This window comes from Budorcas taxicolor, chromosome 11 (assembly GCF_023091745.1).
Source record: "Budorcas taxicolor isolate Tak-1 chromosome 11, Takin1.1, whole genome shotgun sequence".
NCBI classification, from domain to species: domain Eukaryota; kingdom Metazoa; phylum Chordata; class Mammalia; order Artiodactyla; family Bovidae; genus Budorcas; species Budorcas taxicolor.
The window spans coordinates 43,707,528-43,725,004 of NC_068920.1; the positions used below are offsets into that span (position 1 = coordinate 43,707,528).

A 17,477-nucleotide genomic window follows, 5' to 3' on the forward strand; every position below is an offset into this window, starting at 1 on the left:
ACCACGGCCCATGAGCCTAACTAAACTCAGCATCAGCTCTGCTGGACCAGAGGGGAGACTTGAGATGGGAAGTCCATCCCTCACCAAAAAACCCACCAGTTAGAAGAGGCAGTTTTACGTAAAACTAGGAGCTAGAGAGGAGGCTCCCTGGAGATCAGGTTCACTCCCTGCAGGACGTCCCCCTTCCCCAGTGGCTGCTCCAACCCCAGGTCACGGTCGATTGATGTAGCTCTTTTTGGAGAGGTTGCCAAACTGGGACCACAGGCAGAGTGTGGCCAGCATGAGCTTTGCTTGGGACTCAGGCTCTGCAGGGGAGTTGGGGTTACTCTTGGGGTGAGCTGATGAGAATCAGGTCCTTCCAAGTCTTCAGGCACCTCTGGCCATAATCCTGCTTACAGCACCCCTGTGGCCTCAGTTTACCCATCCATAGCCACCCATTCAGATACCAGGGAAAGGAAGAAGAAACTTTAATTGCTGCTGAAAAGCGAGACCTCCCTTTGCCATTGTTGACAGTGGGCAAGGCACAGCCGTCCTAGCCCAGGCACTTTCTGCTCCTCCGGGAGGAAGCAGCCCTTCCCCTTGGGGACCCAGCATTGTGGGCGTGAGGGTGTAGGGTGGGGGGCTTCCGACTGGCACCAGCCTATGAGCGCCACAAGACCAGGTTGGCAGGAGGCACGTCGAAGCGCTTGCGGGTGTGGTCGGTGTCCCGGCGGTACAGGTAGCCGCAAGTGGGCTTCTGCAAGGTGTAGAAGGGGTTCAGGGAGTTGGAGTACTGGGAGGTGTAGAAATTGAACCTGAGCTTGTCTGGGTTCTGCCCTCTGGGGTCCACCACCACTGGCACATAGGCTGCCGCCAGAGTCTGCTCACGGTCCTGCTTCCACGACAAGGACAGGGGACGGTGTGGAGCCTTCACCTTTTGGCCTGATGGTGTCTTCGGCCCATGACTGGGTACTGAGGATTTCTGTGAGTCCTGCGAGGAAGGAAAGAAGGGGAGAGCTGGGGACTTTGCAAAGGCCAAGGGCAGGAGGGAGGGGGCAGGGGCACTGCTGAGAGGCCCACAGAGCTACCCCTGGAGCCCAGCTCTGCTGGCCCTGGAGCTAGACACTTGCAGGCAGGAGAAAGCCTTCAAGGTCCCCCCACCGGAGCTGCTTCTACAGACCTTGGTTTGCTTCTTGGAGACCTCGACCAGCTCAGAGGCTGGGAACCCGGGGTTCATCTCCAACCCCACGCCTGCCCCTTCCCTCTGCATCCGGTCTGTTCATCAATGTCCCCCACATCCTTCTCTCCCTGGCCTCTTCCACCCCTCCATCAGGCCTCCATCCTCTCTCCTACAAGGTGACTCCAGCTTTCTACCAACTCTTCCTGTTTCTTTATTTCTTGCTTTCCCAGCTTGCGCTTCACACTGATTTAGTCTCTCTATTGGTTGGCCCCAAAGTCCATAACATCCTACAGAAAACCCTGAATGAACTTTTGGACCAACCCAATATTTTAATGGCCAGCATGTATGGCTTGTCCTCAAAGCATCTTTTGCTGCCCAGAAAATAAAGGCCAAGTCCCCAGCCTGGAAAGACAGGGCTTCCCCAAAACCTGAGTTCCAGCCATCCAGTCTGCCTGTCACTTCCTGGTCACACCTGATCCTTCCAGGCATTCTCACTTTAGCTCAGGCTGTCCCCTGAGACTAGCCTGCCCTCCCTCCCACCCATCAGGGATACTCTTTCTTATTCAGCCCTGAACCCCTTAAGAGCAGCGCTCTCTCACCCTTACCCTTGACATAATAGCCTCCAAAATCCTATTCCTTCTCTTACTCCAGAACAAGACATTGAGCGAATGCTCAATAACTATTGGTTCAACAGAACTGGATTCTAGTAAGGGGTCATTGGCCTTCCAACCAGCCAGCCCCGTTCTAATTTAGAACACTTCTCATTGTTACAGACTGTGTCTCCCACCCAACAATGTCTGCCCCTCATAACCACTCTTGGGTGATTGGGTATGGAGATCCACCCTCCTAGGAGGTCCCTGTTGCAGCCTTTATCTCATGGTACTGACATTTATTTGGTCCTCTGTTGCCACCCTCCTTGACCACCCTGTGACTGAATCATCTTCCTCACCTTTGAACCCCTATACCGTCTCCCAGATCCTGGGTGCCCTCTCACTAGGAATCTTCACAGCTGTGATGGAACAACCCAAAGGCTGAGATCCCTGAGTGTCAGGCAGGTCTCTTGCACTTCCCCAGGCTGCAATTCTCAAGAAGACCTGTTTCCTGTCTGCAGAGGCCCCAGGGAACTGGGAGGAAACCCCTAGCTGTAGAGCTATTGGAAGTTGAACCCCTGCCATCTGACGAAACCCCCACTACTCAAATCATAATGTACGTTCTGTTGTGTTTAATTTATAAATTATTTGCCCAACTCACACTTGCCCAGGGCTTTTTTCCAAGGCAGAGAAAAGTTCCCACCTAGCAATATATGACCTCAGCATTGCACTTCAAAATTCCCCCTTATCTTCCCACACCAGCAGCTCTCATGGCACCTCCTCCAGAAAGCCTCAGATGCTGTGGCCTCTGCACCCATCTCACCATCCTCTGTGCCATCAGGCCCTCCTCCTGGGAGGTAGTCCTTCTCTGGGCTGGGACTAGAATAAGGCAAGGCTATGCATTTTCAGGAGGGGCTCATATTCAGACTCATGCAAGGGCACAGTGAGTGCTTCCTTTCACATATTTTGCACCCTAGCTCCTGTGCTTGCCTCATCTTAATGCCAAATAGTGGTCCTTCCGGGCTCTGGCTAATGTCCCAACAGCATGTACATGCTCTCAGAGGTCAGCACCACATCCTATTCACCTGGAGAGAGGGGTGCACAAGCGGTCAGCAGCCTTCCCAGACCTGTCCAGGCTCAGCCTTGGGATACAGATGACAAACAGAGGGGCTCACACCGGAAATGAGGTATGAATAGAGATAATCCACGATCATTTGTCACCACTACCCATGAGCATAGCGCCAAACTCTTTCAGTGGATTTCCTCTGAGAATCCTCACATTAACCCTTTAAGGAAGGTATCATTATGAGCCTCATTTATAATTGAGAAAACAGAAGTCAGGAGGGTATTCCCAAGTTTAGGGTTACGTGGCTGGTGAGGAGTTAGGCTGTGATGGGAACCCAGGCCTGGCTGACTCCAGGGGCCACCCCCTGTACCCCACAATACATGCTGTGTCCACAGCACTGTGGGGATGGGGCCTGCCAATTCTTTTTTTTTTTTTTTTTGCCAATGCATTTCTGTCCTCATTTCAGCATCTTGCTGGCCCCTTGCTAGATGTGCTGGGAGGCAGGTGAGCAGCTAGGGCGACCCCTCCCCAGTCCCCAGGCTCGCTGGTGAGAGAGGGTGGCCTGATGTCCCGGGTGTGGCAGGGACACTGTGGGGTTTTGAATGCTGGGTTTTGGTTCTGGGTCCTTGGACCTGGCAGAGACAGGATGACACCCCAGGAGTGTGAGGTTTATCCTGTGAATTATCTCTCAGCGCAGCTGAGGATGTGACGTCAGTTGTTCCATCCATTTGTGCTCCTCTTATGCACCAGGCTCTGGGTGTACAAGTGGCAGAGACACTACACATATGAACACAAATATGAAGCCCTGGGGAGCAGTGCTTCTCAGTCTCGGCCCCGTTGGCACTTTGGGCTGGATACATCTGCTGTGGGGCTGCCCTGTGCATCGCGTCAAAGGATGCTTAGCATCAGCCCTGGCCTCTGCCCACTAGCTGCCAGTAGCACCCCCTGCCAATTGTGACAGCTGAGAACATCTCTCGGTATTGCCAGCTCCTTCCAAGGGCGGTGAGAATCAGTGCTACAGAGTCCATGACAATTTCTCTTTCCTCAGTGTTGAGGCTGAGAGCCTGGAGGTGTAGAATTCTCCTTTCCTGGGGCGCACAAGCGGCTCGGGCTTTTCACGTTAAGCACGAATCCAAGGATGTGGGCTTCTGGTCCTCCTGACATGCAGGGAGGCTCAGCCTGTGCCTGTGGAGACAGGGAACTGCAGAGACCCTGCCCCGACCTGTCCCTGCTCCCTAGCAGCTCTTGGCCACCTGGGCCTTGCCCCTCAGGCTCCGGAGCTGCTGTGAGAGGTGGCAGAGGCAGGTGCTTTCAGAACTGTCTTGGGGGGCTCTTCCTGCAAGGGGAAGGGCTTGCAACACTCTTTGCTAATAAGATCGAGAATCTACCAACTGCCAGTGACTAAGCACTGACCTCTGCGAAAGCCCCAAAGAGCCATTGTGAGATGTTATTCCCATCTTTCTGGCTTTCCTGGTGGCTCAGACGATAAAGAATCCACCTGCAATGCAGGAGACGTGGGTTCAATCCCTGGGTTGGAAAGATCCCCCGGAGGAGGGCATGGCAACCCACTCCAGTATTCTTGTCTGGAGAATCCCCATGGACGGAGGAGCCTCCTATCTTTCTAATGCAGAAACTGAGGCTCAGAGGACTCTAAGCTTGGTCTAAGCACACATGGTTAGTGAGAGGTGTGTAAGAATCTTGAAGAAGTTGCACAACCAGTGACCAGTTAGTGCAGGAACCAGGGTTTGAATCCTCCTCTCCTACTCCACCCCAGCCCAGACCCCGAGTCTCCCGTCAGCTATGCCCCCGCTGCTGCTGCTGCTATACTTGAGACCCTGCTTGGGCGATCCAGGACCCCCAGCACATCCAGGGATGAGGCTCGCACAGGAACTGGGGAGCGAGGGAAGAGGAAGAGAGAAAGGAGGCGGCGGATGGGAAGAGGAGGAGGAAGCCGGGCAGCCCCAGCCTCGTCCCACCCCTCCCGGGGGCCCAGCCAGGTTCCAGGTGACTAAGCTCCGCACGCTGAGAACACCCCATCCCATGCTCAGCCCAGCACGGCCGCTCTGGAGGGAGGGAGGGGCCGGACTACGTACTTTCCAGGTTAACATCTGGTTTCATTTAACCGTCTCCTCCCCTCTCGGGTCCTCCCTGTCAAATGCACAGTGTGTGTGAATTTAGAGAAGTGGTTCACCCCTGGGGGCATTTCCGCCCCCACCCCACCCCGGGGGGACATGTGGCAATGCGGGGAGACATTTTCGGTGGTCAGAACTGGGAGGTGCTACTGGTGTCCAGAGGCCAGGGGTGCTGCCAAACTTCCCGCAGGATACCGGCCTCCCCCGCCCCTCCCACAGCGAAGAACCATCAGCTCACAATGCTGAGGCGGAGAAAAAGAGTTTAGAGGTGGAAGGAAGGCCCCCATCTCCCCTATCTGGTTTCTGCTGCCTTAAGCCTCCTAGTCCTCCCGTTCAGCAGGGAGCAATGAAGTTTATAGGGCAAGGAGAGGGTCCCACCAGCCCTTTCGCTCCCTGCTGAATCGCACTCCCCTGTTTTCACTTCGGTTTTGAGTTAAGAGCCAAAAGAAGGAATCTGACCCCCTCCTTCCATGACCCCCACACCCGCAGGCAGACCCACCCAGGCTTTTCAGATATATTATGTGTACATCTGTCCCTTATACCCGGACCGAGAATGGGGAAGAGGGAGACTTCAGGGCAGCACTTTCTGAGTAAGGCAAGATTCATATGTGAGATGAGGTTCAATACTTCAGGCCCCTCTTCTGGCTCCCGGCCCATCTGCTGGCCTAGTCTGTGCCTGACATGCCACCATTTGCACCTCCCTTTTTTGTGGAAGGCCTTCTGCCCTGTCAAAATGCAAATAGCACTGGGTGAGGCAGCTGGTGAAGCCTCCCAGGGCACCTGATGCTGGAAATATGCCCGAGCTTTGGAGTTTGAAGGTCTAAGCTCAGGACCTGACTCTGCCCTTACAGATCGGGCATCCTTGGGCAAGTCACTGAACCTCTTTGAGCTTGACTTGCCTCATCTGCAAAATGGGGCTAATAAGGCTATCTACCGCACAGCTTGTGGAGGGGGCACCATGAGTTGTGGGAGCTGTAAAAGAAAGTGGTAATTATCATCAGCCCCATCCAGAAGTTACACAGAGGTGTCACACATGCTCGAAGCTTTATGAGCACTTATTTGCCTTCAGTGAGGGTACAGGGACTCTGAAGGGAGTCAGTGAAAAAGCCAGGTTGGGGGAGCCTCGGCTTCCTCAGGAAGCCTTTACCACCCACTGGGTACCTGCTCTTCCGGTAATTTATTTATTTTTGGCCACACCACGCAGCGTGCAGAATCTTAGTCCTCCAGCCAGGGATCGAACTCGTGCGCCCGGCAGTGGAAGCTCAGAGTCCTAACCCCCGGACCCCCAGAGGAGCCTCTCCGGTAATTTATCATACACTCTGCCTGTTTTTCCATCTACGAAGGACAACAGAGACTCTATCTCATAGGGTTACTATGAGTTAATGAGATACTCTCCTTAAGGCGCCTGGACGTCTTTAGCCCTCAGTAACTGTTGACCAGCATTATTACTTATCACAAGTGTGCCTAGGAGGTAGGGCCATGCAAACTAACGGTCCAGGAAGCCTCTCAGGGAAGTGAAAGGGCAGAGAGCAAAGGAGCTGAGTGGTGGTCACCTGCCCTCCCCAACCCGGGGAGACAAGGACGGCTCCACAGCTGGGGAACAGGAGTTGGGCAGTGTCACTGGCACCTAAACCTTTGGTAAGAGTCCCTCAGCTCCCAGCTGCACAGGTGGGCTGGCCTGGGGCCTTCACACTCCTTCCTGTCAATCAAACTTCTTGCCACTTTGGGCTGCTCTGTTCCTACACCATGATGTCATCCCACCTGGAACATCCTTGACCAGTGCCTTCCTTGGTGGTGAGATGGAACTTCTGGCGGCCAAGGGCTCCAGAGGTATTCAGGGACTCTTGGGAGGGTACTGGGACACCAAGTCAGGAGAACTTGTATGGGGCTGGGGGCATTGTGACACCTCTTTGACAACATAATTCCTTCTGTCTTCCTAAGGAGATACAGGGGCAGGGCTGGGGGCAGAAGCTTCAAGGTCTGGATGGTTCTTCCAGCCTTAATACCTAGTCACTCTGCAATCCCTTCTTCCCATGGTGCCCAGGACTGGTGAGCTATGGGTAGTGGGGTGAGTGGAGAGTGGAGGACATCATTCTGTTTATTCAGGTAACTTGGGGAGTCCTAATGTTCCCCCAGCCCCGCAAAAGGTCACAAGAAATCACTGGCATGGAAGAAATGTAACCAGCTAACTCTCTATTCTCTTTCTTCCTCTCTATCTGCCTTCTCAAGAATAGGAATGAAGGATGATGGATGAATGGATGGATGGATGAATGGATGGATGGATGGATGGATAGGTGGATGGATGGATGGATGGATGGATGGATGGATGGGTGGGTGGATGGATGGGTGGGTGGGTGGATGGATGGATGGATGGATGGATGGATGGATGGATGGATGGGTGGGTGGGTGGATGGATGGATGGATAGATGGATGGATGGATGGATGGATGGGTGGATGGATGGATGGATGGATGGATGGATGGACAGAGGAGTAGGAGAGCAGAGTGGGAGGTGGATGGATGCAAGTAGGCGGATAGACGGCGGATGAGCAGACCCTCCTGATTGGACCCCTGGTCACCTTCTTAGTCTCATCGCTTGCTATCTTTTCCCTCACTCTGTGCAGCAGCTACTTTCTTAACATGCCCTGCTCTCTCCTTTCCAAGTCTTTGTATTTGCTGTTCCCTTTCCTAAACCACTTCAAACAAGGGGTTAGGAGATGAAGGGATGGCTGGATGAGTGAGTAGACAGGTGGTTAAGTGGGGTGGCCACGGGTGAGTGGATGGGAAGATGGTCCATGTGGATAGATGGTGGGTTGTTGTATAGTGGATGAGACTGCAGGCTCAAAGCCAGACTTTATGAGCTTGAATCCTGGCTCTACCATTTTACTAGTTGTGTAACCTTGGGCAAGTATAAATAACTGACCTCTCTGTACTTCTGTTTACTCATCTGTAAAATGGTTGGACTAAAGGTCCCTAACTACTAATAACAGAGTAGGGCAAAGCACTTAGGACAGTGCCTGGCACAGAGGAAGCACTCAATAAACACTAGCTATTATTGGACTTCCTGGTCCAGTGGTTAAAACTCTGTGCTTCCAACGCAGAGGGCATGAGTTCGATCCCTGGTTGGGGATCTAAGATCCACATTATGCACGATGTGACCAAAAAATAAATAAACAAATAAAACTGGCTGTTATTATGTGTGGGTGGGTAACTGTATTGAGGGGTAGGTGGCTGAATGGGCTGCCCTCTTGCCATCTTCAAAACCAGATGTCTTCCCCGACACACCTCCTTCGGGTCCCACCTCCGCAACATCAGACTTCCAGGAACGTGTCAGAAATGCCCCATGTCGGACTGCCCTGAGCTTCTCCCTGGGTCAGTGAGGAGGAAAGGAGGGGGCCCAGCGTGAGGAAGGCAGAACAGCTGGTGACTTCCTGCCCTCGGCCCACTGGCCAGGGCTGGGCCCAGCCCAGTTTCCTTCCTGGCACTGTCAGCACTGCCTGTTGAGTATGGTGTAGACTTAGACGCCCCCAGGCGGAGTGGGAGTTGGGGTGTTAATGGCTTGTACTCAGATCTCACACCCTAATGGTAATGACCCCTAATTTCTGGAGAGGATGGGAGGGACCAAGAGGGGAGGCAGGCAGGGAGGAGTGGGGAGGAAGGGCAGCCCTGGCGGAGCCTCTGATCTGGGATCTCCAAGGCTCTGGGCAGATGGTATCTTGCTTGGAAGACGGTGGGGAGGAGGGCCTGCTGCATGGTCAGTGCTGAGTTATATTGTTATTATCGTTTCTAAGCCCCAGACAGCACTGAGTCAGTCCTGCCTCCTGGAAGCCCACTCTTTCTGACTTCTCTGCCACACCCCCAGCATGAGCTCATTTTATTCCTCATCATAATTCCTGGAAGGTAAGGAGGGTGATCTGTACCCCACGGCACTCAGTGGGTGTTTGGGAATGATGGGGAGAGCTGGTGACATGTCAGGCTGACTTGTGGAGCCCAAGGAGATCCCCACCCCTTGCCACACACACCTGTCCTCTGTCCCTCTGTCCCTCCTGCCCTCTTTGCTGTTACAGTGCAGACATGTGGCTTTCAGGGTTCTGCTACCGTCTTGCTTTAAGAAGCCTACTTATTCGAACATCCTCTTTCCACTCCTCCTTGTCTGCTGTGTGATTTGCACAAATTACTTAACCTCTCTGATCCTTATTTGAGTTTCCTTTGTTGGACTTCAAGTACAAACAACTGAGCTATTCTTACAGCTCATATCAGGTGCCTTATCACCACTGGTCTATGAAGTCCTCCTCTCTTGTTATATTAATTTTCCCTCTTTATCTCCAGTCTCCAACCACACTCTCCACCCCCGCCCACCAGAGGCAGCTATTCTAATGTTCTTAATAAGTATCTTCTTGTTCAAATGTGTTGTCAAAATACATATTGTTTTGTGTGCAGGCAGTGTTCATTTACATAAGTGGTTTTGTGTGTTCTCGATCTCATTCTGTTGTTTACTTTGATCTCTACCTTCTGTTTTTAAGATCCATCCGTGTTGCTGCATAAGCCTCATTCCTTGCTTCCTTCCAAAGCCTTTCCTCCCATGTGTCTCCTACTCCCCATCTGCACAAACAGCACGGCAATAACATCACATCCACATGCCTTTATGGACCAGAGTGAAAGTTTCTTTGGGGCCTGCTCCTAACAGAGAATTGACTGGTCACAGGGTATGAGTAGGTGTCATTTGCGGCTTCCCTGAAGACTCACTGGTAAAGAATCTGCCTGCCAATGCAGGAGACTCGGGTTCGATCCTTGGGTCAGGGAAGATCCCCTGGAAAAGGAAGTGGCAACTCATTCCAATATTCTTGTCTGGAGAATTCCATGGACAGAGGAGCCTGGCGAGCTACAGTCCATGGGGTCATAAAAGAGTTGGACATGACTTAGCAACTAAACAATAGATGTCATTTGAAGTCTTTTCCCCTCCATCCACAAAATGGACGTATTGTCCTCTTCCTTTGTAGAGCTGGCTTGGTGGTAGTGGGTTGGGACTTCCCTGGTGGTCCAGTGGTTAGGAGGACTCCACACTTCCACTGCTGGGGGCGCGGGTTTGATCCCTGGTCAGGAAACTAAGCTCCCACGTGCCATGTGGTGTGGCCAAAAAATAAATGAAAAAAAATTTTTTTAAGATGGTATTGGGTTAATGCACCTAGTCCACTTGGCCCTGTGCCTCACACAGCAAAGATGCTCAGTGAATGGTAGATGCAGCTGCTATTACTTTCAGGTCTCAGGAAGAGAGGGAGAGACAAGATGGACCCACAAGAGGTTGCATAGAAACACACCCAGGGCTCAAGGTCCCCATTCAAGTGTTGGTCTTCAGAACACGTGAAAAGTGTACAGGGCTCCGCTGATTCCTAGAGGGTAGGGGACGGATCCTGAAGGCTAGAGACGGCTCCTGAAGGCTAGAGGCAAAGCACAGAGCTGGTGCAGAGGAGATGGCCACGCCCTGGGGAAATACTCCCTGCATCCAGTGCTCACCTCTCTTTCCCCGGAGCGCCCCCTGCACAAGAGGCACCAGAGATCCTCGTGTGCTGTTCTGCCTGCACTCTGCCAGCCAAGGAACACATTAATCAGATGGGAAACTACACCTGAGTGTTGGAGCGCACCATGTGACTTTACAGGGCTTGCCAGGTGACTCAGTGGTAAAGAATCCGCCTGCCAATACAGGGGCCACAGGAAAAGCAGTTTTGATCCCTGGGTCAAGAAGACCCCCTGGAGCAGGGCATGGAACCCACTGCAGTATTTTTGTCGGGATAATCCCGTGGACAGAGGAGACTGGTGGGCTACAGTCTATGGAGTCACAGAGTCGTATATGACTAGGGGACTGAGCGTGAGCATCCCACTTTACAGATGGAGAGACTGAGGCTCAGGAAGCCTGGATGGTCTCACAGGAGGTTCAGTTCAGTTCAGTCACTCAGTTGTGTCTGACTCTGTGACCCCATGAATCGCAGCACGCCAGCCCTCCCTGTCCATCACCGATTCCTGGGGTTTACTCAGATTCACGTCCATCGAGTCGGTGATGCCATCCAGCCATCTCATCCTCTGTTGTCTCCTTCTCCTCCTGCCCCCAATCCCTGCCAGCATTAGGGTCTTTTCCAATGAGTCAACTCTTTGCATGAGGTGGCCAAAGTATTGGAGTTTCAGATTCAGCATCAGTCCTTCCAATGAACACCCAGGACTGATCTCCTTTAGGATGGACTGGCTGGATCTTCTTGCAGTCCAAGGGACTCTCAAGAGTCTTCTCCAACACCACAGTTCAAAAGCATCAATTCTTTGGCACTCAGCTTTCTTCACAGTCCAACTCTCACATCCATACATGACCACTGGAAAAACCATAGCCTTGACTAGATGGACCTTTGTTGGCAAAGCAATGTCTCTGCTTTTCAATATGCTGTCTAGGTTGGTCATAACAGGAGGTTAGTGGCACTGAGATCCACATCTCCATGCTGGCCCCCATCCAGTGTTCTTTTTTTAAAAAAAGGAAAAATACATTCCATGCTAAACTATGTTCTTTGGGACTTCTCTGGTGGTTCAGTGGTTTAAAAAAATCTGCCTTCCAATGCAGATTCGATCCCTGGTTGGGAAACTAAGATCCCACATGCCGTGGGGCATCTAACTAAGCTCGTGTACCCCAACTAGGGCACCTGTGAGCCACAACTAGAGAAAGCTCTCTCACCGTAACAAAGAACCCGCGTGGCCAATATTAAAAAATAAATAGTGTTCTTTATTATTTGTAGAATTTCAAGTTAAGACAAATGATCTGCCAACAAAGGACATTACTGAAAAGTAAAAGCCCCACCTGTCATCCTAGCACTCCCCACCTGCTCGCTGCCCCAACTACCCCCATACTCCCAGTCAGCTCCACAGTCTTGGTCCCTGCAAACCCCTGGCTGTTCATTCACAAATACACCTTATCTACCTATAGTCACAATCTACATGAGATTTGGGTTTTTGTTTTTGTACTAAATAATCTCCCTTTTTTTAATATACACACATGATTTCAGATGGTAGGATGTGTTTTACAATGGAATATTTTTGTCTGGCTTTTGAACCTAACCTTGTAAACACCTACCCCGCCCTGTCTCCTAGGCCCCCATGGAATTTTCCTTCTTGAGGTTCTTTGTTGAATGGGTACTGCTCTCGTGCAGCCTCTCAAGGCCTCTGTTCTGTCTGTTCTGTTCAGCATGTCCATGCCCAAAGTCAAGGCAGGGAACTGGGGTGAGAGCATGCAGGTACTAAGTACCCACCATGAGTCAGACTCTGCTGGGTATTTTAACTCTCTATCTCATTGAGTCTCATAACCACCTACATTAATAGCCCCTGTTTTACAGATGAACAAACTGAGGCTCAGAGAGGTGGTATCTCAGCCAAGGTCACACCCTTTCTAAACAACAGAGTCAGGATTTAAACCTATTCCCCAGCAAGGATCTTTCTCATCCTGCCATGGTCCCACCCAAAGAGCCCACGGTTACCAAGGGAAATGCATCCCTTCCCAGCACCCTCAAACATACCACTTCCCACTCAGGGCTGGATCTTGGATCTTCATACTCTCAGGCACCAGGTACTGACCTTGACCACCTTCTCAGGATTTAGGAGTCCACGTTAGCCAGGCTTCCTCTTAGCCTGACCACATTTCCTGGCACCTGCCCAGCCCAGAGGAAGGCTGGGGTTGGGAGAGGGGGTGGGTGGAGACTGAAGCCCACTCCACCCTGCAGGCTGAAGGGAACAGTGTCAGGAGCTGGTCTGGTAGAAGGCATCTCCAACCTGGAGCAGTGGTGGGACGAGGTGATCCACAGCTCAGTGGATATGGGAATTGGCATGATGGGAGTTTTGACTTTTGCCCTTGCAGAGCTCACCACAGAGACCTGGGGTGGGGATGAGGTGACTCTTGGTGTCTCTCAGCCTGCCCTTCCCGCACTCAGAGTGCACTCCCGCAGCCAGGAGCATTTGGCTTTGTTGGAGGGGAGACCACCACTTTGACAAAGGCCCGGCTGGGTCTCTGGGGAGACTGCACCTACCGGGCCCCCATCCCACCCCACATTCCAGAACTGGCCAGGAAAGTCGGCTCTTGGAGGTGACTAAGTAACTGCCAAGCCAAGATTTAATTACAGGATTGGGCTTTTGGCTGTTTGGAGGGGAGCCTGTTATTTGGCTGTTTCTTTTCCTGGGGGACCAGGTGTGAGATGTCATCATTAGATGGAGTGGGGCTACAACAGGGGGCTGAGCTGGACAGAGAATCAAGCCCCGAGCCTGCCCCAGGGAACCCAGCCTCTAAAGTTGTCAGAAATGGGCCCCCACCTCTCCACGCACCAACATGGAAAAGGAATCTGGGTAGAATGTGGGGGTAGGGGGCAGGGAGAGCCCTGCTGTCTACTCTACGGCCTCAAGCCCTTCTGGGTGTTCATGCGTCACCCTGGTTCCCCCCTTTCCTCCACCCCCAACCAAGGCTAACCCCTAAGGCAAAGGGACCAGAAGGGGAGGAAATGAGCGAACACTTGAGGAGCGGCCCCTGGGTGCCAGGCCCTGTGCTGGCACTTCACATCGTTATCTTACTTAATCTTCCTAATGACCCGCAGAGAGGGTACTGTTATTACTCCCATGTTACAGATGAGGAAGCGAGCTCAGAGTTGTTTTCATCTCCCCATATGCAAGCTGTTAACCATGCCCTTCCCTTCTTCCTAAGAAGTGTCCCACAAACTAACAACTTTTTCATTTTCTATCCCCAGCACACGTGTCCAAATCCCCTCCTGCTTATGTCAATTAACCAAATGATTAAGCAAATAACTGATCAATTACACAGCCTCCCATAGTCCCTCAGCCTACTCTTTCTCCTTCTCCTGGTCTTTCATCCAGCTGCTAAAGATCCTTACAAACAGCTGTTACCACCAGTTACCCTTGCCTGCTCCATCACCTGGTAACCACCAACTCTAAGCCTGAACTTCTCAAACTATAACATGCTCCTGACTTACCTGGGAGTCTTGTTATATAACTTACTCATTTTGCAGTACAGCAGAAACTAACAACATTTTAAATCAACTATACTGCAATAGAATTTTTTTTAAAAAAACTGCTTAAATTACACTCTCAAAAAAATATACTGCAGATCTTCTGCTGGGTACCTTAATGCAACAGCTCACTGAATCTCATAATGATTTTAAATTAACATCTAATTTTACAGATGAGCAAGTGGACATCTTGAGAGGTTGCTCAACATCTGGAGTGGAGCCAGAGATCCTATATTTCTAGTAAAATCCCAGGTGATGCAGAGGCTGGTTTGTGGTGGGTCCATTTGTTGTTGTTCAGTTACTAAGTCATGTCTGACTCTTTTGTGATCCCATGGACTGTAGCCTGCCTGGCCCCTCTGTCCGTGGGATTTCCCAGGCAAGAATACTGGAGTGGGTTGCCATTTCCTTCTCCAGGGGATCTTTCCAACCCAGGGATCAACCTGAGTCTCCCGATTTGCGGGCAGATTCTTTACCACTGAGCTACCAGGGAAGCCCCATGGTGCTTCTAAACTAAACTCTCCTGCCGAGTTATTTTTTATTTTTTAACAGCAAATATATTTCCCACGGTTTGAAAATTAGAAAGTGTAAAACAGCATTCAGTGAGAATTCTCCCTCCCACTCTCTTTGCCCTGTTCCCACCACGTCCCCCTAGTAACCACTTTTACTAGTTTCTTAGGTTATCTTTCCTTAGTGTCTCTGTGCCAATACAAGCAAATAAGATTATACATAGTGAAAGTGAAGTCCGCTCAGTCGTGTCCGACTCTTTGTGACCCCATGGAGGGTAGCCTATCAGGCTCTGCCGTCCATGGGATTTTCCCGGCAAGAGTACTAGAGTGGGTTGCCATTTCCTTCTCCAGGGGATCTTCCCAACCCAGGGATGGAACCCGGGTCTCCTGCCCTGCAGACAGACGCTTTATCGTCTGAGCTACCTATCCTGCCCCAAACGGTAACACACACACACACACACACACACACACACACATGGTTTTGTCAACAGTTTATCAGTTTATCTGGTAGAAAACTGGACACAGTTGGCTGACTCACTCATTTTTAGAGTTGCATGATTATTCCATTGTGTGATTATGCCATCATTTATTTAACCAGTCATCTTTAACTGGACAATCTGGGTTGTTTCTGCCTTTTTAAGCCCGTCACACCCTGGCTGACCTTGCTGTGACCTCTCTTTCATCTCCCAGTTCCTAGTTCCACCACCCTGAGCCCTTGCAGAGGTCTTTGCCCTTCCTGCCTGCCCTCCTCAGATCCTCCAGCCCACCCTGTTTTCTCCTACTCTGAATCTCTGTTAATCCCATTGTTAGTCTCCCCCTGTTCACTTACCTCCCCGCCCTTTACCTCTCCACGTGTCTCTCACTGTCTCCCCAAATAGACTAAAGCCACTTGAACTCAGGAACCATGTCTCTGATTTCTCTGGATCCTTCATAGTCCAGAGCTGGGCACACAGATGTTCTCAAGATTATTTATAGGAACTTCCCTGGTGGTCTAGTGGCTAAGACTCCGAGCTCCCAATGCAGGGGGCTCAGGTTCAATCCCTGGTCAGGGAACGAGATTCACATGCCACAACTAAGACCCGCTGCAGCTAAATAAATAAATACTTAAAAACAAGAATATTATTTATATGGTGGAAGTTGCGTATGAATGGAATTGCTGGATGGTGACTCTCCTGGGGATAGTTCAGGGTGTAAGAGCCTAGGAGCTACCCAAGGCGGGAGGTCTCCAAGAAGGAAGCCCCTATCTCGTGCCTGAGTATCTGCAGCACTTGACTGGGTTGTGATGATGTCTAGGGCAGGATGCGGTATCAGGAGTCCCCTTGCACCCTTCCCAAGTGGCCAGTGGGAGGAGCCATGATGCAGAGGTGGGGGTGGTGGGGCGGATCCTGTGGGTATGTGTGGATGCCCCTCCAGTCTCTGTCAACATCCTTGTCATCCTTCAGAGGCCAGCTCAAGCCTCAGTTCTTCCAAGAAGCCTTCCTGGACCTCATGCTATTCTCCCCTCCTCTGAATTCCTGCTGTGTATGGATCACTGGCAGCAGTCACTGTTCTGTACTTAAGTCATCGTGGTCTGCCACCTTGAATCATGTAAACCCAGTTCCCTGATGAGACCTCAAGACCCTGCAAGGTAGAAATAAGACTTCTATAACTATCTTCTAGCTCCAGTTACCTCAAACCTTCAGCACGGCAACAGGCAACTGGGAAGCCTCCACAAATACTCTGAACAGGAACTGGCTCCTGCAGTGCCCTGGGAGTGGGTGGGGTAGGACAAGGTTGACCACAGACATGTCATCAATCAAAAACATTTGGGGAACACTGTCTTTAAAGATGCTCTGTCCCCCAATTTGTTCCTCAATCCCTCCTCTCTTGGTGGGAAAACGATGACTGAGGGCCCCTCTCATCCTGTCCCTTGACACTGGAGTGGACTTTTCAAAAATGCCACTGTCATGAAAAACAAAAGCAGAGGATTGCCCTAAATTACGAGATTAAACAAATATGACCAGCAAATGCAATGGGTGAGTCTTTAAAAAAAAAATTATTTGGCTGTGCCAGGTCTTAGTTGCGGCATGAGGGATCTTCGTTTCGGAATGTAGGACATTTTAGTTCTGGCACGCAAACTCTTAGTTGCGGCTTGTGGAATTAAGTTCCCTGAACAAGAATTGAACCTGGGCCCCCCTGCACTGGGAGCAGGAAGTCTTAGCCAATGGACCACCAGGGAAGTCCCACAGTGTGTGAATCCTGATTGAATTGCAGGTTGGGAAAAAAAAAAACAAAAAACTAAAATGACACCTTGGGGGATAATTGGGAAATTTTTAATGGGGAGTATACTTTATATATTCATAGTGTATCGATTGATGTTAAATTTCTGGTGTGTGATAACTGCATTGTGGTCATTAAGGAGAATGTCCTTAATCTTAGGCAATGGATACTGAAGTAGTGGTCAGGGTGGGGAGATGTGCCATACCCACACCTATGAACCGTCAGCAAAATGAAAATGAAGTGTGTGTGTGCATGCAGGTGGTCATTTTACTGTTTCAGTGTTTTCAAAATGAAAAGTTTGGAGGGGAAAGTTTGTGGTAAAAGAGGGGCGCCATTCCAACTGTCTGGGAGAAAGAGGGGAAATGCAGCTGGGGGTTATGATGGAGTAGCTCAAGGGAAGCACTTCGACTCTGTGACTCGAATACCACCCTCCACACACACACTAGCCTTCTACATGGTCCCCTGAAAGCATTCAAATCTAACCTCCCCACCCCACCCCCATGGCCTAACTCTCTGAATCTTCCGCACAGTGTCTCAGGTCCTCATCTGATGGGACCTCCCCTGGTGGAAGGCCACGCCCTGGCCGAGCTAGAATAGCGTCTTAAGGTGCACCTGAAGCATCTTAAAGATGCACAGCTCAACTCCCTGGAGAATGAACTGAACCTCCGTGGGCTTGACCCACCAGAAGTTTTTAAAAATTACATTCACTTAGAGGGTGAAGGAGTA

At 51.1% G+C, this 17,477-nt stretch overlaps 1 protein-coding gene across 1 annotated transcript in view; it reads right to left on the minus strand.

Moving 5' to 3' along the window:
• Positions 1 to 577: 577 nt before the first annotated feature.
• LOC128055909 (transcription initiation factor TFIID subunit 8) overlaps positions 578 to 17,477 on the minus strand; it is a 90,674-nt gene continuing 73,774 nt past the window's right edge. Inside the window, exon 8 of the mRNA XM_052648489.1 lies at positions 578 to 970. Coding sequence (XP_052504449.1) covers positions 641 to 970 — 330 coding nt within the window. The 3' untranslated portion in view covers positions 578 to 640. The remainder of the gene's footprint in view (positions 971 to 17,477) is intronic.